The sequence below is a fragment of the Colossoma macropomum genome, unplaced genomic scaffold, assembly GCF_904425465.1.
Source record: "Colossoma macropomum unplaced genomic scaffold, Colossoma_macropomum, whole genome shotgun sequence".
NCBI classification, from domain to species: Eukaryota; Metazoa; Chordata; class Actinopteri; order Characiformes; family Serrasalmidae; genus Colossoma; species Colossoma macropomum.
Window position 1 is genome coordinate 515904 of NW_023495872.1, and position 27073 is coordinate 542976.

The 27073-nt window shown below is 36.9% G+C and overlaps 1 protein-coding gene across 1 annotated transcript; it reads right to left on the reverse strand.

Annotated features, from left to right (window-relative positions):
- LOC118803215 (GTPase IMAP family member 8-like) lies at window positions 1–26969 on the reverse strand. Its single transcript, XM_036563746.1, has 4 exons — window positions 26859–26969; window positions 25575–25607; window positions 20075–20642; window positions 1–1045 (listed from the first exon to the last, which is right to left on the reverse strand). The coding sequence occupies exons 1-4, from the start codon at window positions 26869–26871 to the stop codon at window positions 223–225; spliced, it is 1437 nt and encodes a 478-aa protein (XP_036419639.1). The 5' UTR covers window positions 26872–26969; the 3' UTR covers window positions 1–222.
- Window positions 26970–27073: the final 104 nt, after the last annotated feature.

Genomic DNA, 27073 nt, shown 5'->3' on the forward strand with positions numbered 1-27073 from the left:
ACCAGAATTTTTTCAAGTCATGTTGGGCTGTTTGTTGTGGTCCATTTATTCTGAAATTTACACACAATGTAAATGGCAACAGGCGTTTTCAAGTTATGTCAAAAACCGAAAAGATGAAGACGAGGTTTTGTTCCGACAGCAGCGATATGCCTTATATTCACCTGATATTTCCTGAACACACAATATTTGGCAAGCATTGCTGTTTTTATGCATGATGCCTAGTTAAGTGTCTTTTTTTGTAACTTTATCATGAATGAGCTTTGCCCCTGCTCCCACTGCAGCTACACTTCCAGCAGCCACTGCTGCAACTGGCAGCACTACTGCAACTTCTGTAGCAAGAAACACACCTCCTGCTACTATTCCTGCTCCACCTACTACCATTCCCACTCCCAGTGCAGCATCTTTGGCTATTTTCTTCATCCAGATCTTCCTTTGGATCTTTTGAAACATCTCGTTAGTGTAGTGCTTTCCTCCGTTCTCCTCCACCATTGCGTCTATCTTCTCCAGCAGCTCTGTGACCTGATTGCGGTTCCAACTATCTTCATTGTTGAACGCATGGTATCTTCCACCACAGTCGTCAATCAGGTTCTGAAGATAACTGCTTTTGTCGATAAAGGCATCCAACGGTTTGCCCTTCAACTGGTCAGCATTGGTAAAGAGAACGATAGTGTAGGCCGAGGCATCTTCTCCAAAGTTATCCTTAATCCATTCCACAGCGTTCTTCTCCTCCTCTGTGAACCTCACAGCGAGACTGATGACCAGCAGGAACACATGAGGGCCAGGAAGTGACTGACGGATGCAGTCTTTTATTTGTGAGGCTATCTCTTTTTTCTCCATTGACCCAAAGGTCCCAGGGGTGTCAATCACCTTGATTCTCCTACCGCCGTAGTCCCGACTCTCGGTTCTGCACATTTCTGTAACTGGTGTAGGTGAAGGCTCTGATAAGAATACATTTTCACCCAGGATGGTGTTCCCAGTCATACTCTTCCCTGCTCCAGCTTTTCCCAGAAGAATGATTCTCAATTCAGGGTCTGTGAACCAACAAATATCAAATGAACATGCAGTCAGTGATTCCGAAATGCTGCTGAAGTGTTATAGCCCAGTTGTGAGCTCATCTCATGCTGTAACTCTTCATAATGGTGATTCAGTGCTAAAAGGCTTTGATCTGGCACAATTGTGTGCAGAAGTGTTGGCACCCCTAGTCAGATGGCATGTTTCATTGATTTTCTAAGTGAAAATATGTCAAAGCATCTTCTACAGAGAATACTTCTCCATGACTCAGAAACAGTTGAACCTATTGACATATCAGCAAGTAACCCCAAACTCCACTCAGTATCCTGATGTGATATCTGTTCTGATTCTCCATTCTGTTTTGGTCCAGCACTTCTTTTCATGTTGATGATCAGACCACCACCATTCATCAAAAAGTTTGGCTAAAAGGAAACTATTTAAAGGCCTGTTTTCCTGCCTATCAGAGTTTTAGCACTCAGTATGGACCTAAGAAGAGGATAGGAATTCAGTCTACCAATGTCTGAATTCTGAAATTGTGCAGTAAAATTAGCAGAAAAATTTAGATCTGTTCCCAGTAGAGGATGTGTTCACTTATTTTCATTATGAAAATCAACAAAACTTAGCATTTTACCAGGGGCGACCAAACCTTTTCATATGACTGTATATGACAGTCTTCCATGTTTCATCATGAGTGACACTGCACCTAAATTTATTTTTGGGTAGACTGGACATGTCTTTCCATATGAAGTATACTTCATAAGACTATGGTAGCTCTTACGTACAGTCAGCTCCATAATTATTGGCACCCTTGGTGAATATGGGTAAAAAGGTTCATGGTGCCAAACAGGGATTGCACAAAGTACCCAATGCAGAAATGTAAAAAAAAAATGGAGATTTCTATTTAGTGTTGTATTTAAGTGTTAAATTGACTTTTTATTACTTTTTTACCCATTTCTGCCAAGAGTTCCAATAATTATAAAGCTGACTGTAAGTATTAAATATCTGAAATAGTGTACTGTGTATGTTGTTTGTGCATGAGGTACAGCAAACTGCTGTGGTGTTAGTTTAATTTAGTAAAAGTTTTGCCAGCTAATTTCTGCTTTATCTGTCTACATTACTGCAAATATCAAGTAGTTTATTCATAGAAAAATTTCATATGTATTAGGCAGCAGATGAGACATCTGTTTTATCGTCTGAAAGCAAGCACTCTGTAATGAAACCAAAATTATATTTAAAAAAGAAATTCAGCAAAAATCCTACGACTCTTATTAAGAGAGGCAGTGTAATCATGTATGAGAGGAAACCAAACATAGTGTTAAAATGTCCACAAGGAAACCTAAATTACTGCCAAAGCAGAGATTTGAACCCCAATCCCCTACATACGAGGCTGTAACATTACCCACTATGAAGTCATTACTAAAAGCTAGCAAGGGATGGAGCTACTTAAAGGTTCCACAGAGCCTGGCATATAGCCATGATTTTTTTAATGACCACATGAACTTAGCTTTACTGGTTGTTAGCCAACTTAATGCCAACTTTGTTGCGTAAAATAGCCACATTATTCAAGAGATTGTCAATGTTTGGTCAGTGGGCTTTTCAAAACCGTCATTACTAATGCATCTGTGACAGCTTGGTACTGGACCAGAGGGGCACCCAAGAGCAATGAAGCTTGTGCAACCCAAATCTTTAAGTACAGCCATACAAACCGCAGTTATTGTGAATGCTGACCAAGAGGGTACAAGCTGAGGGCAAACAGGAAGAGACTCCTAATTGCAGGCAGAATGCATCCCAGTATATTGGGCCAGTTCGGAAAGGGAAGTGTTTAGGTCATTGTTAGTGCAGCTCAGTAGACTGAATAAACTATTTTGCATGCCTCTGCTGTGACTGTAAGCATAAGTTGATTTTGAGGACTGATTGTATGAATATTTAACTAGTAAAATAAGTAAAAGGGCTAATCAATTTGAGGACATTAATTAAAACAATGAGACCTGAATGCAAAAAGCATTAAATGAATACCATATAGTTGCAAGTGGCAATTACAGGGGTCCAAGGGGTCCCCTTGATCCCGCTTAGGAATTAAGCAACAGAATCATGACAAAATAACCAAGACAAGTTTAGTTCAGGTGCTAATCATCACAGGCAGTGGTCAGAAAGAGGCAGGCAACATCACAGCCAAAAAAAACCAGGTAAATAATGCAAGAGTCAAATGCAGGAAACCACATAGAATATGGCTCAGAACTCAGGCAGCACATCAAATACAACAGAGGCAAAAGGCCAAACAAAAGTGGTATATGTAGAGGTTGTAACTCAGTCCATAAAGTACTGCATATATTTCAATATACCAATGAATCTGGACCTCCAGAATACAGGGAAAAAAAAAAAAATTTGAAATGTATTTCCTTTTTATTCAGAGCAAACATATTAAAATTCTCAGAGCATGTAGTAATCTGAATGAGAAGCTATTAGAATTTGTATTCTTTATCCAGTAGTAAACAGATGTGGAGATGTATCAGTGTGGCAAATGCTATTTGCCAGAGCTTCTCTCTGTGTGTGTACTAATAATTATATTATCTATTTAATAAGAGAATATGATGAACCAAGACACTTACAGGCTGTCTTAAGGTGGCTGGAGACTAAAAGTTTAAAATGATGGAGTGACACCAATGAGCCAGGTTTTAGAGACTATTGTAGTACATTCCAGCTTACTGGTGCTCTGTAGCTAAAAGCAGATTCTCCTAGTTTAGCAAAAACTCTAGGTACCTGACAGATGATCTAGTCTACTAGAGTGGGTCTGATACTTACTGTTATTTATAGAGATCATAAATGAGATATAAGCTGGCATATGGCTGGAGAGTGATTTATAAATAAATTAAGTTAGTGTGTTTCCCATTGTGCTGCTAGTGAGGGCCAATCAACTTTATCATGCAGTCTGCAGTGAGGAGAGCTGTAAGGGTCACCAGTAATGAATCGCAGGGCAAAGTGATAGCTTGAGTCCAGTGGTTTGAGGGTATTGGCAGATGCATATTTCTAAGCTACATCACCATAATTCTGTACTGACAGTAAGGTTGCCTCCATGATTCTCTTTCTGATATGCATAAGCAGACAGGATTTATTTTGATACAGGAACCAGAGCCTCTGTCTGTACTTGCTGACTAGCTTATTAATATGAATATTTAAATGTAAGCTTCTCATCCAGCCATAGGCCGAGGTACTTATACTCAGTGACTCACTCAATGCTGGATCCTGTCAGGGTAGTAATATTCAGAGTATTAAAATCAATATTTGAAGACTTGGGGAACAGTATTTAAAACTATTATGTGCTTATATAGAGCATTCTGTAAGGCGTTAAATGAGCACTGGAGTTTTTCTGTTGCTGCATGAGCAAAATAGTTTCATCTGCGTACAAGTGAACTTTGCAGTCTGAGGTGGAGACAGCAATATATATATATTGATTATGGTTACCCAGTACCACACATTGTTTTCCATCTGAGGGGTCATTTTGGGCCCAATGCATTGCATTATTGTCAAATCATTTGTAAGTTTCCCAAAAAAAGGCTGTGGTTGACAGTGTTAAAAGCTTTTGTTAGACCAATTAAAAAGTCAGCACAGTGCTTCCTCCTGTAGAGGCCATGTAGAGATCAATTAAACTTTAATGTGGTCACAAAGATGGTACTTTGTTTTTCTCTAAACCCAGACTGACAAGACAGAATCTTTATGAAGAAATAATTTGAGTTAGCTATTCACTATAGATTCAAGCTAACCATGACAATTTTGAAATTGGTCTATAGTTATTTAGATCTGCCAAATCTCCTCCTTCAGGCAGCGGGATAACATGAGCTGTCTTCCAGTTACTGGGAATTCTACAAGATAAAATAAAAAGGTTAAAAATGTATGTAATATGTTTTAAAATAACCAGGGTTGTAAGACACAGGAAATAGGGGTCCAATCCGTCCTCACCAGTAGTTTTTGTGGGCTGATAGCAGTGAGAGCATTGGCCACTATATATGAAGATAAAGACTAGTAAAATTTTGGTTGGAATAACAGAGTAGATGTTATTGAGAGAATTTACTGCCTTCCAGAAATGTTAAATGTTGAAAGAGTTGGTGAATAAGCTGAGATAATGATCTGATTTGGCATTTCTGATTGCAGAGGTACATTTATTTATTGCCTGCATGTAAGCCAGTTCTTTCTCTTGTCCCCCCGGCAACAATTCAAGCTTTATTTATTGCTTTAACCAATGAGGAAATTTCACGAGTAAAGCAGGGACCTATCTCTTGTTCTTAGTGTTTTGTGGGGGCATTTTTGTTTACCACAAGAAAAGCTTGTCATTAAAATTGATAAAACTTGTCCTGATAGTTGAATAAAATGGAAATAAATAATCTGTCCTTCAGTGGGAGTCAGCATAATGCTAAAGCCCTCAGCTTCCTCTGCTGGTCTTGGGGTTGAGGGCCTTGCCAAGCCATGGGATTTGAACCTGCAACCTTCTGTTTCTAGGCTCACCTCTCCTACCACCAGACCCCTGCTTTGTTTTATATATATATATATTTTTAATATTAAAACATAGGTGTCTCTGAAAACCACACAGGTTCACCACCCAGATGAATGAAGTTATTTGTGGATTTGGAGATGGATAGCAATCAAAACCCTCCACTCTGTCATGGAATCTTCTAAAATTCAGCAGACACATCTCCTGACCAAAATATATCCACGTGTTGCTAAAGACCTGACCTGAAAAGTCCTGAAAGATGAAAAAAAAACAAACAAACAAAAACCTAGAAAATGCGTTTCTAAGTTTCAGTTCCACTTTATTTTCTTTGCCCTTTATTTGCCAAAAACAGCCAAACAAGATTTCTAGCATTGCTTGCATACTCAAGCTTTGACCAGCAGGGGTAGCTATTTTTTTTCCCTCTTACCCTTTTTGAAAGCAAAAAGAATATATATATATATATATATATATATATATATATATATATATATATATATATATATTACATATTTCTCCCTGTGCCTTGACAAGTACATATTAGAGACAAATTAAGTAGCACTTATATTTTTTTTTCTGACCCAGACCAGGATATAAGAAATAAAAGTCCAGAAATCTAGTACCTCCTCTTCTGCACAAATTTACTCATGTGCACAATAATACAAACATTCAGAATGTAACAGAAAGGGAGCATATAAAATTAGTGCTACTTACCAGAAGAGAAAGATGGTGATTCATTGTCAAGTAAAGGCACTGCAAAAAATAAATAAAAACAAATAAATGAAATAATAATAAAATTAATGAAAATAATCAAAAAATATTTTTAAAAAAGTAAAAGTGACACCGAGGGAAGGTACCCGGTCTTCTCTGTCAGGATCTTCACATTTTCAAAGTCTTTGTCCATTTATCTGATTTCCTTTTCCTCATCATAACAACATGTTTGTAAATATTATACTTATTTGTGTATTATAAACTAAGAATATATAGTTGTATGCAAAAGTTTGGATACCCCAGGTTAACCCATCTTTTTGCTAGTTTTTGAAGTGAAAAGAAGTAAACACAACCCCTATATAACAAATTAAAAACTGTATCTACTCACTATAGTCACCCATTCTGATTGTCCTGTAGCTCTAGATCTTCTTTTGATTGTGCAGATTTTGAATGTCTGTGGCTGGTTTTAGACTTAGAGTTAGAATTCAGCTACAGTATAAAACTTTATATGTGAGCTGAGAAATTAGGAGCTCTAGTAAGATCAGTTCTTCTGATAGAGTTTACATAGTGTGTGGAAATGTACCCTTCCAAGAGCTCTAAACCAATCAGAGAGCTTGTGGTTATTGTTTTAGTTGTGAAAATAACCACAAACTTTAAGTTGCCTAAACTGAACCACAAGATTGACAGCACAACTGCTGCAGCCTCAGTGATGTTAACGTTTCAGTTAATTCTACATTGAAATGTATTTATGCTTTTTTTTTTTCTTCAAATGAACTCTGCAGGGCAAATCCAAAATCATACTTCTACGTCCAAACATAGTGTATGTACTATGAGGACTGATTGAATGGGGATGTGGGGGAATGTTTAGAAACTCAGAGAGACCAATACTAAGGTCAGAAAGAATAGGAAAATGATAGGGAGGGGGTGGTGTGCAAAACTTCATCATAGAAAACAGAAGGAAGGCATTGAAATGAACAGAATGTTTGATAGAAGTTTTTAGGTATGGTTAGTTATTCACTCCATTTGAAGATATTGCATCTCAGACACTTTGAATTTATCATTTAAATAAGGCTGCATGGATATGTTCATTTAAGTCAGAGATACATGTGTTCGTTACATTTGTCTATACATGTATGTGTTTGAGTGTGAGCTTCAGTTTCAGTCTAGATCTATGTGAGCAGCAGATACGGAAGTTTGAGGTTTGCTGAGAGGTCAGAGAGTCAATGCTGTAGGTTATGCATTGTGTAAGACACATCTTGTCTCCTTCCAAGAGAACACTTTCTTCAAGATTTGCAGATGTCTTCAGAATAATTCTGGGGAAGACTAAATACACCAATCAGGCATAACATTATGAGCACCTCCTTGTTTCTACGCTCATTGTCCATTTTATCAGCTCCACTTACTATATAGGTGCACTTTGTAGTTCTACAGTTACAGACTGTAGTCCATCTGTTTCTCTGATACTTTGTTAGCCCCCTTTTACCCTGTTCTTCAGTGGTCAGGGACCAAATGGACCCTCACAGAGCAGGTACTATTTGGGTGGTGGATCATTCTCAGCACTGCAGTAACACTGATGTGGTGATGGTGTGTTAGTGTGTGTTGCGCTGGTGCGAGTGCATCAGAAACAGCAGTGCTGCAGGACCACAACTCAGCCTGCTGGACTGAGAATAGTCCACCAACCAAAAATATCCAGCCAACAGCGTCCTGAGGGCAGCGTCCTGTGACCACTGATGAAGGACTAGAGGATGACCAACACAAACTGTGCAGCAGCTTTCTACTTTATGTGTATTTAACCCATTGTCTGTATTTTTAACTCTCCCTCTTGCCTGTTTCCCTTTTTGGATTTCCGTTGGATTTATCTTTGTTTTGTTATCTTCAAACTTGATTGTGGATTTTGGACAAACTAGTAAAGCCTCTTTTTCACATTTTATCTGCATGCATCTGACTAAGTCTGACTCGTTAAAAAAGTCATAGAATTTAATTAAGAAAAGTCATTTAAATAAGGTGGCTGTAACAAAAAGGAAACAGGGAGATTGAATTCTTTTATTAAACTAAAAGACAGATTATATGTGACTTAATGTCTGTGCTTTATACCAAAGTCAAAAGGTCAATCTTTATCAGAGACCCCCCATAAGGTGTAATTATAAATAGAGGCCATTCTGAAAACTCTGCTTGACCATCATTTGTGTTTTATCTGCTAAAAAGTCTATTCTTTTTATTGTTTCGGCCCTCAGCACAAATCACCACCATGTCCTACAAGCTTTAAAAATCATTCATTTCACACAAAAACTTAATGAGAGCCGATTGTTGTAGTTACCTATAATGAGGAATTCACAGTTTTAACATTTTTTGTGCCCATTGTTCAAAAACTGAGAAAGATATATTCGTAATTTAATAAAGTTGCTTGCCTGATGACACAGTAGTGCTGTTACTTATGGCTGAATTTTACATTTTTCTGCCTTCCGCTTTCAGCTTGCATCATAGAGCAGCATTAACGGTGTTGGCAATGTGTCTATTTTGCTGAAACACTCTTACACATAGCTTTTAGAGACACTGAATGCTTCAGACATCTGATTCTTATTTGGTTGCATACTGCTGTTCATCACCAAAAGTGGCCAGGAAACTCTGAGTTAATTGCATACAATATGATTAGTAGATACATTGTAATTACAGTTGGTTTACCACAACTCAGCCTTATGAAGTTGCTCTTCTTTTTCTCATGAAATATTTGGCCATGTCCAAACAGTCCATTTATTTTAAATTGTGAAGATCAGAGGTCAAGTTGCCAAAAAAGGACGATCTGGATTTTCTAAGCTTATGTTTCTGCTTAGTGGAGGCTAAATTGTTACTTTGAAGGTCTTAAAAATCCACCTGCTTGTGTGGTTGTGACTTTGCTGACTTTGCTCTAAGTCTCTTTTGCCCTCATAGCAGCTCTGAAAAAAAAAATACACATTATCCATCTGCGAAGACACATATGCGTTCCTCCACCTCGTCCTCCAACAGACAATAGTGAGAATGTGTTCACATACTGGTTTACGCAAGTCACATCGTCTGTTTATATTTTAAAAGCTCTTGACCAATCAGAGACTGCGCATGTTTGTGGCTATCCATCTGTTACTGGTACAGGAAGACTCATGTGGTAAGCACAACTTCTCTTTCTCAGGATTTTTCATGTTGACAGAACTGAAAGAAAAAGTTTTTTTTTATGAAAATAAAAACAGTTGTTTTTATATTTAAATGTCTTGAATAGTTTACCTGTTTGATGTGTACACAGAGTTTAAGAACATTACAAAGAGGAAGAGGCAGGAAAAAAAAAGTAGCATAGTTTTGCAAACGCAGCTGTGCAAGGAGTCAAAAAAGGGTTTATTTGCACAGAGAAATCAGATTGAGGTTCGTCAGAAGTCGAGACAGTTCGAATGACTTGCAGAGTGAAGTGTATTACCATGGTCAACCAGTAGGGTACATCAGCTGTTCTGTACCTTTGAATCCTAAACTATCACACACAGGAAATGGGAGTGAAAGGAGAGGCTTCTGGCTGGGTGTTATGGGAAAAAAGAGTTCCCCGCTGATGGGCCATCTATTACAGGTCTTACACAAAGTTGGGAGGGTTGCTTTAAATATGTGTTCTGGTACAGACTACTGATTATCTGTTAAACCTAATCCAAATGATTATTATGTTAATGACATCTGATTACTACTGTTTTGGAATACTTGGCTTTTTAATGTCATATAATTCAATTAAGACAAGAGAAACCTAATTTAAATAAGACGTTTGTGGCACAAAGTAAACAGGAAAACTGCACTGGTTTATGAAGCTAAATGATAGATTATAGTGGCTTACTGTCTGTGCTTTATACCAAGGTCAAAAGGTCAATCTGGTAGAAATCTTCATCTGAGATTCCTCCGTCTGTAATTTTATAAAATAGCTTGCCTGATCACACAGTGTTGCTGTTTTAATGCTTGATTTTGTCTTCCGTTTTAAGCTTGCATCATTAAGCAGCAACAGTGGATCTGAATTTCAAAATGTTAAGTAACATTTGTTTCAATTTCACAACAACTGTGAGACTGTGAAGTATGTTACTCTTAATTGCCATGTATGAAAATGAAGAGATATTTTATACTGTTTTTATACTTTCAGGCTCTACGTTTATATAGAAACTGATGAAACTTTATGGAATTTAAGAGACATTTGGCACAAACACACTGACTACTGCAGTTACATGACCATGAATTATGCTTTTTCCATTTGCCACCTTCTTACGTACATTTTCTGTAAATTATTTATACCTTAAATTCTGCAGCAGTTACATTCTGGCACCTGTTCCTGCAAGGCAAAATAAGCACAAGAAGCTAGTGAAGAAGAAGCTAAACTTCAGCTTTGTTGAGGTTCCCATAATCACTCCCACTTGAATGAATAACCCCCAGCAGTGCCATACTTTAGATCCAATCAAAATCCGACCCTTCAAAGAAAATAAAATCTTACAAAGAAGAAAAAAGCTTGCTTTTGTGGACTGTTTATGTTCCCATACAATCACAGTTTGCCCTGTTTCGCACACACTGATTAAGCAGAGTGGTGGAGTTTTTTATGGATTGCATGCTCAATTTTCAAATCTGACTTTGGTTAATGATAATCATTATGTATTTATGCATACATAATGAACATTGTGTGCATAGCCAGATAAAATTGTTACATCAGCTCTCTCAATGAAGCGTGTCTACATACAGTGGGCCTGTTTCATTTAAATAGATCTGAATTAAATTTCATAGCCAGCTTGTGTAATTATGAAGTTTGCTGTTACATCGTGAAGAATTCCAGCCGAGTCTCTCTCTCTCTCAACTTTTGGAACTTTTAAAAATAGTTTTTAATGGCATAGGGAAATGGCTTTACATAGTACAAATGAGGGCATAATATGTTTTTTTTTCAAAACAAGAAAGCTTGTATGGCTGAGATGGCAAACAAATATTCATGGAATGACTACATATGAATATTGAAAAACACAAATCTTTTCATTTGCATGGTATGTCTTAGTACAGGTGCATGAAGACGCGGCTTAGACTTGTAGGTTATTAACATGCACGACTCGACAGAGGGCACACTGAGCATTATACACAGGGGTAAGGAAATCAGACACAGGTGAATCCAAGCCGGGCAACGGGGTGGAGCTAAAAGGTCCCATAACACATTCTCCAGGGTGAGTTTCTGTGGCAAACAGCTCCTACAAGAACAGGCTGGGTTTACGGGAAAAAAGTCATGTGTGTATGTTTGTTTTGGAAGGCAGTAAAAGATATAAAAGGATGCAGTGTCTGTGAGCATCCAGAAGACTTTACTCCAGTGGGGTCTACATCACAGGAACAGTTCTGGCATCTCTGTACTGCGCAGTGAGTATCCAAACATCCAAACGTCTTTTAGTGTATATCATGCTGAATTTGGGGGGGGGCGGTACGTTTTGAAACATCTGGCTGCACATATTTGTTTTTCATATTTTACACTTGATCAGATTTTATGCATAATGATTGTAAATGTAATTTACTCTGATATGCTGACACAACAACAACAACAATAATAATAATAATAATAATAATAATAATAATAATAATATGATTTGTTGTTGAGTATATTACAAAATGTGGCATCTGCAGATTATTATTATTATTAGAATATTGGCACTAATGATAAACTTAAGCAAAACAGGCCTAAGCATCATATATTTAAGAATTTAGACAATAAATCTAATATTTCTTCTGTTGATGTTGTTTTAACCTTAATTTTAAATTATTTATGTTCTTTTTCTTGACAGTTTTACTTGTTTTAAATAATTTTATTTAGTAAAATTATCTCACTATATCGGAAGATAATTTGGCTTATGTTAAGAAATGTGCCTGAAACCAGCAAATTTATCTGCCAGTATAAGCTAGAAAGAAGCTAGATAATCTTATAATCAGTGCACAACATCCTCAAAATGGGAAATATTAGGTATATCGACTAGATTTACGATCAATTCACTTGACAAGATGTCATTTTTTGCAGTGTGTCAGCCAGAGAAGGATGGGTTCCCCTTTTGACTCTTAATTCTTGAGCACCCCTAATAAGGGGCTAGACATTCTGATAACAGGTGATGTATGGGATGTGGTGATAAAATCTTAGGTGGGGGCTCTCAATCTGAATACAAAATAGTTTCACTTTTGCTTTGAAATATGTCAACTGAACAGGTGCTGGTTAACTGCCTTTTCTAAAGACATTTACAAAAAAATTAAAATCAGTATGCAAGCATTATGTAGTAGGTTATTTTGAACAAAGTCAACCCTTTTTTCTGCAGCACCACAGCATTCAGAATATTTCTGCTGCTGTTGTTCAAATGGGAGCAACAGTGGAGAGTGCCACCTTGTGGCTGAAATTACTGTAGCGTTAACATAGCAACGTAACAAAATCAATAATATAGGCTACTTAAAAGTTAGTACGTAACAAACTAATGTATATGCAGCATACTAAAGTAAAATTGAAAATGTTATGGAAAAATATACACTTTCCATCAAAGTAGCATCAGCATAGAGAACCTGGACAACACAGCACGTTCTGGCAAATGTTTTATTCCAAGTGATTTTAGAGCATTTCTATCAGTCCAATCTTTACAAAGTGTTCACACGATGACAGCTGCTGAAATGATTTCCAAAATTAAAAATTGTCAATATATTGGAGCGCTCCAGCCCAGTTTTAACTGCAGTGAAGCAGTGAAAAATAAATGAAAAACAAAAAGTTTTCCACTCATTTCATGCCCACTAAAGCCCACTGGGTTAATAATGCACTGTATGCACTATATAAATGAATACTGCAAATAATATTCAGAATGGTAGTATGCAAGTTTACATGCAGTGGAACTATAACTCAAATCTACAAACATGAGTATGTTTATCAATCTGTAATGTGCCAAATATGTGTCTCCACAGCAAACATGGATAATTTCTTCAAGGCTGTCAGTGGCACTGCAGCAGCAGTTGCTGGAGGTACTGCTGCGGCTGCAAAAGCCTTGGTGGACACATCAGTAGAGGTCGCCAAAGGATTTTCAGAAGGATTTCAAGAAGCAATGGCCGAGAAGGACAGAGCTTGTACAGAAGAGGAAAAGATCTTAGCTTTTGTAGATGTGCTGACTAAACCAGTAGCCAGTGGCGTTTCAGCTGGGATTAAAGGCATCGCGAAGACTCCACGGAAAGTTGTGGAAGGAGTTGTGGAAGGTGTGGAAGCAGTAATTGATAAGTAACACATTTCAATGAAACATACACCAAAAAGTTTCTTTTTGGCTACATTTACATTACTAGGCTGAAACTGCACAGATTTCAGAGCTGTGTGGATGTGCAAATATGGTGTCAATCAGATCTGAGCCACGTTTCATATGTGGCACTAGATTGGATACAAATTCAGTTGCTTTTGACCTTAATGAGAGCACTCAGATGCTGCTGTTTCTCAAGTGGTAGCAACACAGGGGAGCGCCATCTTGTGGCTGAATATATGAAGTCTACTAAATGGCTGTTTCAGGAGTAATGTATTCTCCTTACATGAGTTAAAACTCTAATACCATAAGCAGAAAAGCCGATTTGGGGGAGCCTATTTACTACTACATACTACTACTCATTACAGTTGCAGTTCTATGTGGCTATGCACAATAATGTTTTAAAATTACTGCAGTGTTAACAGAAAAAAAAAAAATCTATAACATAGACTAATCAAAACTTAAGACATAACCTAACGTATACACCATGTTGAAACAGCATGAAACAGAATTAAAAACCTATTGGAAGCAATGCTATTTCTATCAAATTGCATTTCTAGAGCTTTGCTTGGTGTTTACATATTGTCACTGTCCGAGCAAAAAACATGTATCTCCAAAACAGTAATTTTACAATGGAAGACAAAAAGTTCCCCATTTTTTAAATGTAAGTTATTGTAAAGATGTTTTATTCCAAAGATTTAGAGCATTTCTGCTGGTCTAATCATTGTAAAGTGTTCAGTAAAGGAGTTACTGCTGTGTTCAGATGATAATTAAAATGGATAAAAATGGAGTATACACAGTGTTGATATATTGGTGCTCTCTAGTCCAGTTTTAACCACTGTGATGCAGTGAAAAAACAACAGTGAAAAACAAAGTTTGCCACTTGCTTTTACTGTTATTCTATGTCCCTAAAGCCCATTACTGTACACTGTACACTATAAACTGTCAGAAAAACAGGTACTGTGCAGGTGCATCAAGGTACAAACAATGTGCATGTACCCTAAAAAGTACAACAAACGTTTTTAAGTCCAACTGTGTACCTTAAATAAGTTTCTCCAGGAGAGACATATGAATTTATACCTTTTCATAAACTAATATTTTAAAGCAGAATGATCAAATGAAAAGACTAGAGACAAGACCAGGTGTGTGGAGTCAATTAAATAAATTTAAAATATATCATTTCAATGGATTATGGTACAATTATGTTCCCTAACTAAACATACTGAAGAGGTACCCTTAAGATTACCACCCCTGTGACAGTTTGGTACCTTCTTTTTCTGAGACCGTGTTAATTGGAGTACTACAAATAATTTTTAATGTGCTAGTATGGTATGTATGAGTTAACTATTGATGTTGTGCCAAATATGTGTTTCCACAGCAAACACAGATGATGTCTACAAGGCGATTGGTGCTGCTGCAGCAGGATTTGCTGGAGGTACAATTGGGGTCGTGAAAGCAGTGGTGGACACCTCAGTAGACGTTGTCAAAGGAGTTAAAGAAGGAATTGACGAAACAAGGACTGAGGCAGACAGCGCTTGTACGGAAGAAGAAAGATTCATGGCATATGTAGATGTGCTGACTACACCAGTCGCAAGTGGAATTTCAGCTGGGATTAAAGGCATTGCGAAGACTCCAAGGAAAGTTGTGGCAGGAGTTGTGGAAGGTCTGGAGGCCGTAACGAATAACACACTTCAGTAAAACATACACCGAAACGTTTCTTTCATGCTATGTTCAAATTACAAGCCTCATTGCTGAATGCTGATTTTTTTTGCTCAGATCAGATCTTTTTAAATTGATGGTTTACATTTATGTAGGTAAACGACACAAATCTGTCATTAATGTGGTTGAATCTGTGTCTTGAAAAAAGCTGCATGTGCACATCTTAATCAGTAACATCACATGAATGAAGCATGTGATGTCTGTCATGAACTAATCAGCAGCACAAGCCTTCGTCACAAAGATAATTTTGCTCTGAGCAGCTCTCAGCTATTCAGTGTTAGAGCAAGTCAAGGAGAGAAAGGATCAGATCCAGCATTTACTGGTGTTAATGCTGAGCAATGGTGAACAGTGGAGAAAAAAATAAAAATCTGCTCAGGGCATTCTTATTAAGGTCGCATGACCATGAATCGAATATGTATGCAATCTAGGACTACATATGAAAGGCTATGTTCACATCACCAGTGTGAACATGTGACACAGATCTGTTTTTTCTTTTAGCTGGGTGATTTCTGTGCATGCGCCATCGTTCAGCATTTCCTCTGGCAGCAGTGCATAACCTGAAGTTCGTGCCAGAAAATGGTGCAAAATCAATGAGAGAGCTGAGAGCAAGTTATCTTTGTGATGAAGACTTGTTCTACTGGTTAGTTTGTTGTTCATGAAGCACATGGTTTACTCATGCGACATTATTGATTTGAGTCACGTTTGAGTCACTTACCTACATCAGTGTTAAAGATCAGACCTCAACAAAAAATCAGAATCAAGCAATGAGACTTGTAATGTGAACGTAGCCAAAGTGGGTCACATCTGTTTTAAAAAGATCCGATTTGTATGTTCAGACAGCTCTGATTTGTCAACCACAATTTTTTTTTTTGCCTTAATATCACAAATTTCACAGCTATGCTGATACGCAAATCCAATCTTTTCAAATTAGATCTGAGCTGCTTTTATATGTGGTACTGGATCGGATCCAAATCCAATTCCATCTGATCTCGATGAGAACGCACAAATCAGAGTTCACGTTTTTTGTCACTATGTATGCTCCATCATTCATTGTTATTGTTGAAGCAGCACTGAACCTGAAGTTAGTGCCAGGAAATAGTGCAAAAGCATCTGACCCTTCTTCATCTTCATCTTGCTCTAATAATGAAAAGCTGAGAGCTCATCAAAGCAAATTATGTATGTGACGAAGATTCATTCTTCTGCTTAGTAAGTTTGTTGTTCATGATGCATGTGGTTCATTCACGTAAAGTTATTGATTAGGATGTGCGCATGCAGGTCATTTCAGGATGCAGGCTTGTTCACATTCATTTACACAAATGAAAACCATGGAGTTGGACTAGGTAAATAAAGCATACTGTATTTGAACACTGCTGTTGTTAATTTACAGAAATAGAATGAAGGAATATAAATTATTTAGTGTGAGTCATGTTGTCTCTAAACATGGCAAAGAACTGCCTACTTTAACAGGAAGGGGCTGTTTAGCTGACATGCAAAATAATCAACCACAGGCTACTGTTTTTGTGTGATGTGTAAGAGAGAGCGATTTTCAAAATGGGGCTACAACAAAACCACACCCCGTGGAAACACAGCGCTGTCAAAGATGAGGATACTAGCTTACTAGCTTCGAAATACTTGAAAATTATTAACAGTGTTCTTTAATGATGTGATGCCGTGATCATCATATCTTGTCATTGTGCAGAGAGGGTAACTGTTTGCAGAACTGCAGTTCTTATTGGACAGATTAAAACCAGTGTGTGGAAATGCATGAATCAAAAAAGCTGTGATGAGGATGTAATGATTTCCTCACTGAATATGTTTGAGATTTCATGACATTTATTTTCATGAAAAATAGAAATAATATTATATATAGATAGATAGATACAAGTTCTAAGACAGAACTTTGGGAACTATGTGAAAATATCACTGCAAACGTCTTTGAAAAACTTAAAGCAAGTGTCGCGAAAAAGGACATCTGTAATAAAGCCAAATAGTGAACACATTAAATAATGAACAATGTGATATTACATTTACTTGTTTTGTTCACTTTTCTGTTAAATACATGTCTTCTGCAGTTTTTTTGTCTAATGTTGAAAACTGAATTATAACAATACCTTGCAATAAAACTAATTTCACTGCCAAAGAACTGTTAAATTTAATGGTTCATTTCTGTTTTTAAGGTTTAATGCATGTAAATAAAACATGCACACACTGTATTTTAACACTCCTGTTTATTATGTACAGAAATATGATGTAAATTCCAAAAAACAAGTGATCACAATTATTTCACAGTTTATTTTAATGTTTATTACTGTCAGTATTATGGTAAAATACTGGGTATGATCTACATTCAGTATCACAAATTAAAGATTAATAATCTTGTTAACAAGTTATTAACTACTCAGTATTTACATTCATAAAGTATTTATTATGCATTGGTTATCATTTAGTTACTTAGTATGTAATCCATACTTGAGTACAGTGTTAGTCTATTTTGTTTTTAGTTCATAGCTTAATTGCTCCTTAACTGTGCACTAATTGCTGCCTATATTACACTAATAATGAACTGAAAAGTGTATTTACTCATTTAAAGAAGCAACACAAGAACTAATTAGTACTTGTGTCCTTATAGCTGTCTTTACATTTTTACCATTAATTACTCCTTACTACATTTTACTGAACCATCAATTACTGCTCTCTGTGTCCCTCCAAGTGAAGTGACACTATTCATTACTAATATAGTAATTATACTACAAACTCATGATTTGGAGAAGCTTACACTCTCTTCACTGTGAATCACAGTAGAAACTTAAGTGGACATACTGGTCAGGCCTAAAACACAGGCTGCTTATTCAGAGACTTATATGGACGGTTCCTCTTATAAGCAACAGAATGAAATATGACATATTGACAGAATGTGTCGTACTATTATCTGAAATTTTAAGCTGCCAAAGGGGTTCTTTGTGGAGCGAAACTATTGAAACCCACTCTGGGATTCCTAAAGATCCTTCAATTGGATGAGTTGTGCAAGTGTGAGGGATTTGTTTTAGTTTAATGTAAAACCTGAATTTGTATTCTTGTTTGGTTTAATATGTAAATCATTTAGATTATACGTTCATTTCGAATGAATGTATATTTCCTACTTTACTTGAGGGCACACAAAAACAAGGAAAGAGCAATTAAGATATCAGTAACAAGCCAGGTCTTAATTATGAGTTTGTGGTATAAATAGTAGTAAAAATTATAACTTCACTGTGGAGGGACACAAAGTATCTAATTTGTGACATTTAATGTACCCAAAATGAATGTTAGAATAACTAGTTGAACTAGTAAAACTGTTGAATTACAGTAAAAGGTAGGATTTCTAAGAAATGAAATGACTGCAATTTTACAGTGAATTTTTTACCTTTATTTAACCAAGGTAATCAAATTGAGATTAAAAGTCTCATTTACCAGTGAGCCCTGACCAAGAAGGCAGCACACACCAAATAATCAATGAAGAAACAACACCAGCAAAAGAAACAAAATCAAAACCAGATTAAAAACAAGAACAGAAAAAATAGAATGATACAGTTCTTTATCACTTATCTTAAAACCACTAAAGGAAATAATTCTTCCAATTTAAAATGTTTTTGCAGATCATTCCATACAGATGGAGCACTGTAACTAAAAGCTGCCTCACCATATTCAGACTGTATTATCAGAACATCCAGCTGAATGTACCTGCTAGAATGTAAATTGTACCAAGACTTGTTTGTTGATATGAATGCAAACAAATATGAAGGAAGCTGACCAATCATTGCTTTATAGACAAAAAATATCCAATGAATTTGTCTTGGCACTGAAAGTGAAGTTATTTAGCAGGTTGCTCAATAACAACTGTTAATTAACAGGACTTTTTACCTTTTGTAAAAGTACTGATTGGCATTTATTGGCTGTTTTGATCAGAAATTAAGTACATGAAGTTTGATTTCTGACTTCTGCACAGTACTGTAACTTGGAGGCACATCTGGCTCATAGACTGTACAGTGATTATTAGGTGTGAAGAAAATGTTAAATATTTCCTTCATTTTTTTTTTTTCACAACAAAGAAATCTAAATCCATTAACTTGAGCACATAGACACTCAAGAACAACAAAATTAAGGATATTATAATGAATGATTTCTGTTATATATATATATATATATATATATATATATATATATTATATATATATATATATTAGAATTGAACATAATTACAATTGCAAATAATACTTAAACAATTGCAACAATTTGTTTTCAACATTATTAAAACAAAAATGTTTCGCTCATTCTGTAGGGCATTGCATATCGCTGCTGTTGGAACAAAACCTTGTATCTCCAAAACGATAACTTTACAGGAGAAGGAAGTAACATACTTTACATTAAATGTAAGTCAATGGAACCAGAATTTTTTCCAAGTCATGTTGGGCTGTTTGTTGTGGTCCATTTATTCTGAAATTTACACACAATATAAATGGCAACAGGCGTTTTCAAGTTATGTCAAAAACCGAAAAAATGAAACGAGATTTTGTTCTGACAGCAGCGATATGCCTTATATTCACCTGATATTTCCTGAACACACAATATTTGGCAAGCGTTGCTGTTTTTATGCATGATGCCTAGTTAAGTGTCTTTTTTTGTAACTTTATCATGAATGAGCTTTGCCCCTGCTCCCACTGCAGCTACACTTCCAGCAGCCACTGCTGCAACTGGCAGCACTACTGCAACTTCTGTAGCAAGCAACACACCTCCTGCTACTATTCCTGCTCCACCTACTACCATTCCCACTCCCAGTGCAGCATCTTTGGCTATTTTCTTCATCCAGATCTTCCTTTGGATCTTTTGAAACATCTCGTTAGTGTAGTGCTTTCCTCCGTTCATTCTCACCATAGCATCTATCTTCTCCAGCAGCTCTGTGACCTGACTGCGGTTCCAACTATCTTCATTGTTGAACGCATGGTATCTTCCACCACAGTCGTCAATCAGGTTCTGAAGATAACTGCTTTTGTCGATAAAGGCATCCAACGGTTTGCCCTTCAACTGGTCAGCATTGGTAAAGAGAACGATAGTGTAGGCCGAGGCATCTTCTCCAAAGTTATCCTTAATCCATTCCACAGCGTTCTTCTCCTCCTCTGTGAACCTCACAGCGAGACTAATGACCAGCAGGAACACATGAAGGCCAGGAAGTGACTGACGGATGCAGTCTTTTATTTGTGAGGCTATCTCTTTACCCTTCGCTGACCCAAAGGTCCCAGGGGTGTCAATCACCTTGATTCTCCTACCGCCATAGTCCCGACTCTCGGTTCTGCACATTTCTGTAACTGGTGTAGGTGAAGGCTCTGATAAGAATACATTTTCACCCAGGATGGTGTTCCCAGTCGTACTCTTCCCTGCTCCAGCTTTTCCCAGAAGAATGATTCTCAATTCAGGGTCTGTGAACCAACAAATATCAAATGAACATGCAGTCAGTGATTCCGAAATGCTGCTGAAGTGTTATAGCCCAGTTGTGAGCTCATCTCATGCTGTATCTCTTCATAATGGTGATTCAGTGCTAAAAGGCTTTGATCTGGCACAATTGTGTGCAAAAGTGTTGGCACCCCTAGTCAGATGGCATGTTTCATTGATTTTCTAAGTGAAAATATGTCAAAGCATCTTCTACAGACAATACTTCTCCATGACTCAGAAACAGTTGAACTTATTGACATATCAGCAAGTAACCCCAAACTCCACTCAGTATCCTGATGTGATATCTGTTCTGATTCTCCATTCTGTTTTGGTCCAGCACTTCTTTTCATGTTGATGATCAGACCACCACCATTCATCAAAACGTTTGACAACTATTTAAAACTATTTAAAAGCCAGTTTTCCTGCCTATCAGAGTTTTAGCACTCAGTATGGACCTAAGAAGAGGATAGGAATTCAGTCTACCAATGTCTGAATTCTGAAATTGTGCAGTAAAATTAGCAGAAAAATTTAGATCTGTTCCCAGTAGAGGATGTGTTCACTTATTTTCATTATGAAAATCAACAAAACTTGGCATTTTACCAGGGGCGACCAAACCTTTTCATATGACTGTATACTTTTTTCATATGACTGCCTACTTTGACAGGAAGGGGCCGTTTAGCTGACTGTTTTTGCCTGATATGTAGGAGAAAGTGATTTTCAAAATGGGGCTACAACAAAACCACACCCCGTGGAAACAAAGCGCTGTCAAAGATGAGGATACTGGAAACAAGGAAAGAGCCAAAATGAATGTTAGAATAACTAGTTGAACTAGTGAAACTGTTGAATTACAGTAAAAGGTAGCATTTCTAAGAAATTAAATGACTGCAATTTTACAGTGAATTTTCCTTTTACCTTTATTTAACCAAGGTAATCAAATTGAGAACAAAAGTCTCATTTACAAGTGAGCCCTGACCAAGAAGGCAGCACACCAAACAAAATCAAAACCAGATTAAAAACAAGAACAGAAAAAATAGAATGATACAGTTCTTTATCACTTATCTTAAAACCACTAAAGGAAATAATTCACTGTAGCACTGTAACTAAAAGCTGCCTCACCATATTCAGACTGTATTATCAGAACATCCAGCTGAATGTACCTGTTAGAATGTAAATTGTACCAAGACTTGTTTGTTGATATGAATGCAAACAAATATGAAGGAAGCTGACCAATCATTGCTTTATAGACAAAAAATATCCAATGAATTTGTCTTGGCACTGAAAGTGAAGTTATTTAGCAGGTTGCTCAATAACGCCTGTTAATTAACAGGACTTTTTACCTTTCGTAAAAGTACTGATTGGCATTTATTGGCTGTTTTGATCAGAAATTAAGTACATGAAGTTTGATTTCTGACTTCTGCACAGTACTGTAACTTGGAGGCACATCTGGCTCATAGACTGTACAGTGATTATTAGGTGTGAAGAAAATGTTAAATATTTCCTTCATTTTTTTTTAACAGCAAAGAAATCTAAATCCATTACCTTGAGCACATAGACACTCAAGAACAATAAAATTAAGGATATTATAATGAATGATTTCTGTAATATATATATATATATATATATATATATATATATATATTATATATATATATATATTAGAATTGAACATAATTACAATTGCAAATAATACTTAAACAATTGCAACAATTTGTTTTCAACATTATTAAAACAAAAATGTTTCGCTCATTCTGTAGGGCATTGCATATCGCTGCTGTTGGAACAAAACCTTGTATCTCCAAAACGATAACTTTACAGGAGAAGGAAAAAACATTTTACATTAAATGTAAGTCAATGGAACCAGAATTTTTTCCAAGTCATGTTGGGCTGTTTGTTGTGGTCCATTTATTCTGAAATTTACACACAATGTAAATGGTAACAGTCAATTTCAAGTTATGTCAAAAACCGAAAAAATGAAACGAGGTTTTGTTCCGACAGCAGCGATATGCCTTATATTCACCTGATATGTCCTGAACACACAATATTTGGCAAGCGTTGCTGTTTTTATGCATGATGCCTAGTTAAGTATCTTTTTTTGTAACTTTATCATGAATGAGCTTTGCCCCTGCTCCCACTGCAGCTACACTTCCAGCAGCCACTGCTGCAACTGGCAGCACTACTGCAACTTCTGTAGCAAGAAACACACCTCCTGCTACTATTCCTGCTCCACCTACTACCATTCCCGCTCCCAGTGCAGCATCTTTGGCTATTTTCTTCATCCAGATCTTCCTTTGGATCTTTTGAAACATCTCGTTAGTGTAGTGCTTTCCTCCGTTTTCCTCCACCATAGCATTTATCTTCTCCAGCAGCTCTGTGACCTGATTGCGGTTCCAACTATCTTCATTGTTGAACGCATGGTATCTTCCACCACAGTCGTCAATCAGGTTCTGAAGATAATTGCTTTTGTCGATAAAGGCATCCAATGGTTTGCCCTTCAACTGGTCAGCATTGGTAAAGAGAACGATAGTGTAGGCTGAGGCATCTTCTCCAAAGTTATCCTTAATCCATTCCACAGCGTTCTTCTCCTCCTCTGTGAACCTCACAGCGAGACTAATGACCAGCAGGAACACATGAGGGCCAGGAAGTGACTGACGGATGCAGTCTTTTATTTGAGACTTTTATCTCTTTACCCTTCGCTGACCCAAAGGTCCCAGGGGTGTCAATCACCTTGATTCTCCTACCGCCATAGTCCCGACTCTCGGTTCTGCACGTTTCTGTAACTGGTGTAGGTGAAGGCTCTGATAAGAATACATTTTCACCCAGGATGGTGTTCCCAGTCGTACTCTTCCCTGCTCCAGCTTTTCCCAGAAGAATGATTCTCAACTCAGGTTCTGTGAACCAACAAATATCAAATGAACATGCAGTCAGTGATTCCAAAAGAGCTCAGCCACTTTGCATTGAAGTCCCTGTAGTTACTGAATAATAAGCCTTAGAATGTAATAAACCTGGGCTTTTATTGGGTTGATACTAATTCTAAAATACTAAAATTCTGTTGATTGTTGTTCAAAATAGCAATATTATGCAAGAGATTGTCAGTGTTTCATCAGCAAGATTTCTAAAACTGTCATTGCTTGTGCATTTGTGACCGTTCAATACCACACCAGAGGGGGCACCCAAGAGCAATGAAGCTTGCACAACACAAACTAACACAGCTTCTGGGGCAACAATGAGCTTTGCTGGAACAAATTTGTATGAACAGTCAGTCATACAATACGCAGTTATTGCACATGGTGACCAAGAAGGTACAGGCGGAGGGTAAAGCCGAAGGGACTTAAGCCTCCTGATTGCAGGCAGAATGCATCCCTAGTATATTGGGCCTGCTCGGAAAGGGAAGTGTTTAGGTCATTGTTAGTGCAGCACAGTAGAATGAATAATCTGTTTCGGGTGCATCTGCTGTGACTGTGAGCATGGGCTGATTTTGAGGAATGAGTGTATGAATTTTGCCTAAAATAAACATCTCGAAAGCAAGAGATAAAACACTGCATGCCCACACATCTCCAGTGTTTACTGTAGATATGATGATGGCATCTGATAAAATCAACCACAAGAGATTATGGGGTCACATGGTAAACAAAGCTACTGTATCAGACAGAATAGACAAAGTGTGAGCCAATCAGCTGTGTTGTCCACTGTCCACTGTATTTACATGCATCTAGACATCTATCAAGCATCACTCCACAGACACTTTGTGTGGAAGGTGCTCAAGGGTAAAAAAAAGGGGATAAAAACTTAAATTTAATTTACTGTAATCCCTCAATGAAAAGAGACCATTTAATCACGTTTCAGATAAAACTAATATACTGTTCACAGACAGCCAAAAACACCAATAGGACAATCTATGCAGGGATTGGGGGCAGTCATGGGCTGGAGGTTAGGGAACCAGCCCTGTGACCAGAAGGTCAATGGTTCGATCCCCTGAGCTGACAGTATGTGATTAAAGTGCCCCTGAGCAAGACACCTAACCCCCAACTGCTCCCCGGGCACTGTGGATAGGGTTGCTCACCACTCCGGGTAAGTGTACTCACTGTCCCCTAGTGTGTGTGCATTCATTAGTGTGTATGTGGTGTTTTACTGCATGGATGGGTTAAATGCGGAGGTAAAATTTCCCCATTGTGGGACTAATAAGGGTCACTTATTCTAATCTAATTTGAACCTCAGTTGCCAGCATGCAACACTATGACCTTCCTTGCCATGATATTAAATCACAATGTAGTATTTAGTTATACTTCAATTTAAGGGCTCCACAGAGCCTCATATAAATCTCTGTTTTTTGCCATAATGAAGACATAGCAAGCAGCCAGTTAGCAACGCCATTTACTGCCAACATTGTTGTTCAAAATAACCAAATTCTCAAATGTGACCCTTTCCTAAAATGATTATCAGCATGTTATAGTGCTGTGGTGATGCCTGAGTGGAGCCTTGCTGAAACAGATCTTGAGGAATGGCCATATGAACTCAATTATAATACATATCAATCAACAGGACATTTTACAGTCTGTGGGCAAAGGGGCAGGGGCTCTATCCCCACCTGGGATCTATCTGTGCACATGCCTGGATTGTCAAAAAAGTCTAAATCTAAAAGATTTGTCAGTAGCCAATTCCTTTCAATGACCTCCACTGAAGACCAGTTAATATGTATTACTGGAAGCATGAATGCAAAATGATGTACTTTTACGTATGACATTTTATATGGATATATCAAGAAATGTTGGATTGGTTTTCCTAATTTCAATGTGCTCATTTAAGTGTAACTGTATTACATATGAACATATAAATACACCTTCAGTTAGCTATTTATTCATAAAGAAAAGGAAGAAAAAATCTTGAATAGGACAATAGAAGCAATCGTGTTTCATACTCACCAGATGAGTCATTTGCTGCATCATAGAGGCGTACTGTAAGGGAAAAAAAAATAATAAAACAACTTTTGGTTAAGTAGGAACCAGGAAAAACATTTGTTTACAGAAGAAACACAGTTTTCAGTGCACATAAATTGCAGTGTTATTTAACAATAGTGTAAACTTGTAATAAGCTTTGTATTAGGGAATCAGAATAATAGTTACAACAAGCTTTCAAAATTAAAAGCCAAATATTCAGGATCAAACCTGAGGTTGTTTATCCAGAAGTATATAAAACAACTTTTAAATTGTGGAGGACAAAAAACTTTCTTACAAAGTGACTATATGCTTTTGCCCTAATATATGCTCTCAGCTGTATTATATATGTCCTAAGAAAAACAAGTATCTCCAAAAAAGTAATTTTACAGGAGAAGACAGAAACTCTCTTATCTTTTAATGTATGTTAGTATGAAAAAAAGTGTTTTTTAAAAGTTATTTCGTGATTTTTCAAGTGCATTTCTATTGGTCCATTCATCAAGACATTTCAGACAATGTGAAGGACAACAGTTGTGTTAGAATTATGTAGAGAAAACTGACAAAAATGGAGATACATGGTTTTCTTTGGACAGGGACAATATGTTTCCATATCCTTTTCAAGGAGCAAAAACAGTACATAATGCATGCAATACTTGCTTTTATGTAAAAACTGGAGACATGGCTTTCATTAAACATCTCCAACAAGCATAGAGGTAAGTAAAATGGCTAATCAATTTGAGGACGTTCACAAAAAAAAAATGAGACCAGAGTATAAAAAGCATTAAATGAATACAATATAGCCACAAGTGGCAATGATAGGGGTCCAAGCTCCCACCTTTCTCAGACTAAAAGTACTTGCTTGACATCTACGATTACATGTATCTGCAATTTAGAGTTAAAAACTCTTGTTATTATACAATAATAACTAGGTTAGAATTTACAAGGAATGCCTCAGTAAAGCACTGCATTTACAGTACACTGTCTGAAAAATTCTGGTTTTCTTACTTTCATAATTAAACAAGTCAGATTTGTTGAGTGACAGTTGGTGATAGTCAATTATATTTTAATAATAGTCAATTATATTTCCAAAAATACAATGCAAAAAATCCAAACTCACTTGTTGAACAAGCAAAACAAAATAAGATGAAAATCTTAGAAAGAAACTATAGAAATCAACACTGGCTGCATTGATATGAACAGTACACTTCATATAACTTACTCATTTTTATCCACTTTTATTATACAGGAAGATTAACTATGTTATGTACTCACCATAATCATTCATTGTTCTGTAGCTGTAGATCACCTCTAATTACTGCTACCTGTGTTACAGCTTATGCTGCTGAATGTAGGGTTTTCCTGTAGAAAGCTTTTTAGCTTCGAAATTATAAATCTATGAGGCAATTATGAGTTCAAGGAAGACATTTCTGGCTGAACTTTAATACTGCTTCGATGGAGGATGTAAAATTGCTGACATTTTCATCTGT

Coding starts and splice junctions, on each gene's coding strand:
- LOC118803215 (XM_036563746.1), bottom strand. Junction 20,643..25,574: donor TGCAGCAAATGACTCATCTG/GTGAGTATGAAA, acceptor GTTGGTTCACAG/ACCCTGAATTGAGAATCATT. Junction 1,046..20,074: donor AGAATGAACGGAGGAAAGCA/CTACACTAACGA, acceptor TTCATTTGATAT/TTGTTGGTTCACAGACCCTG.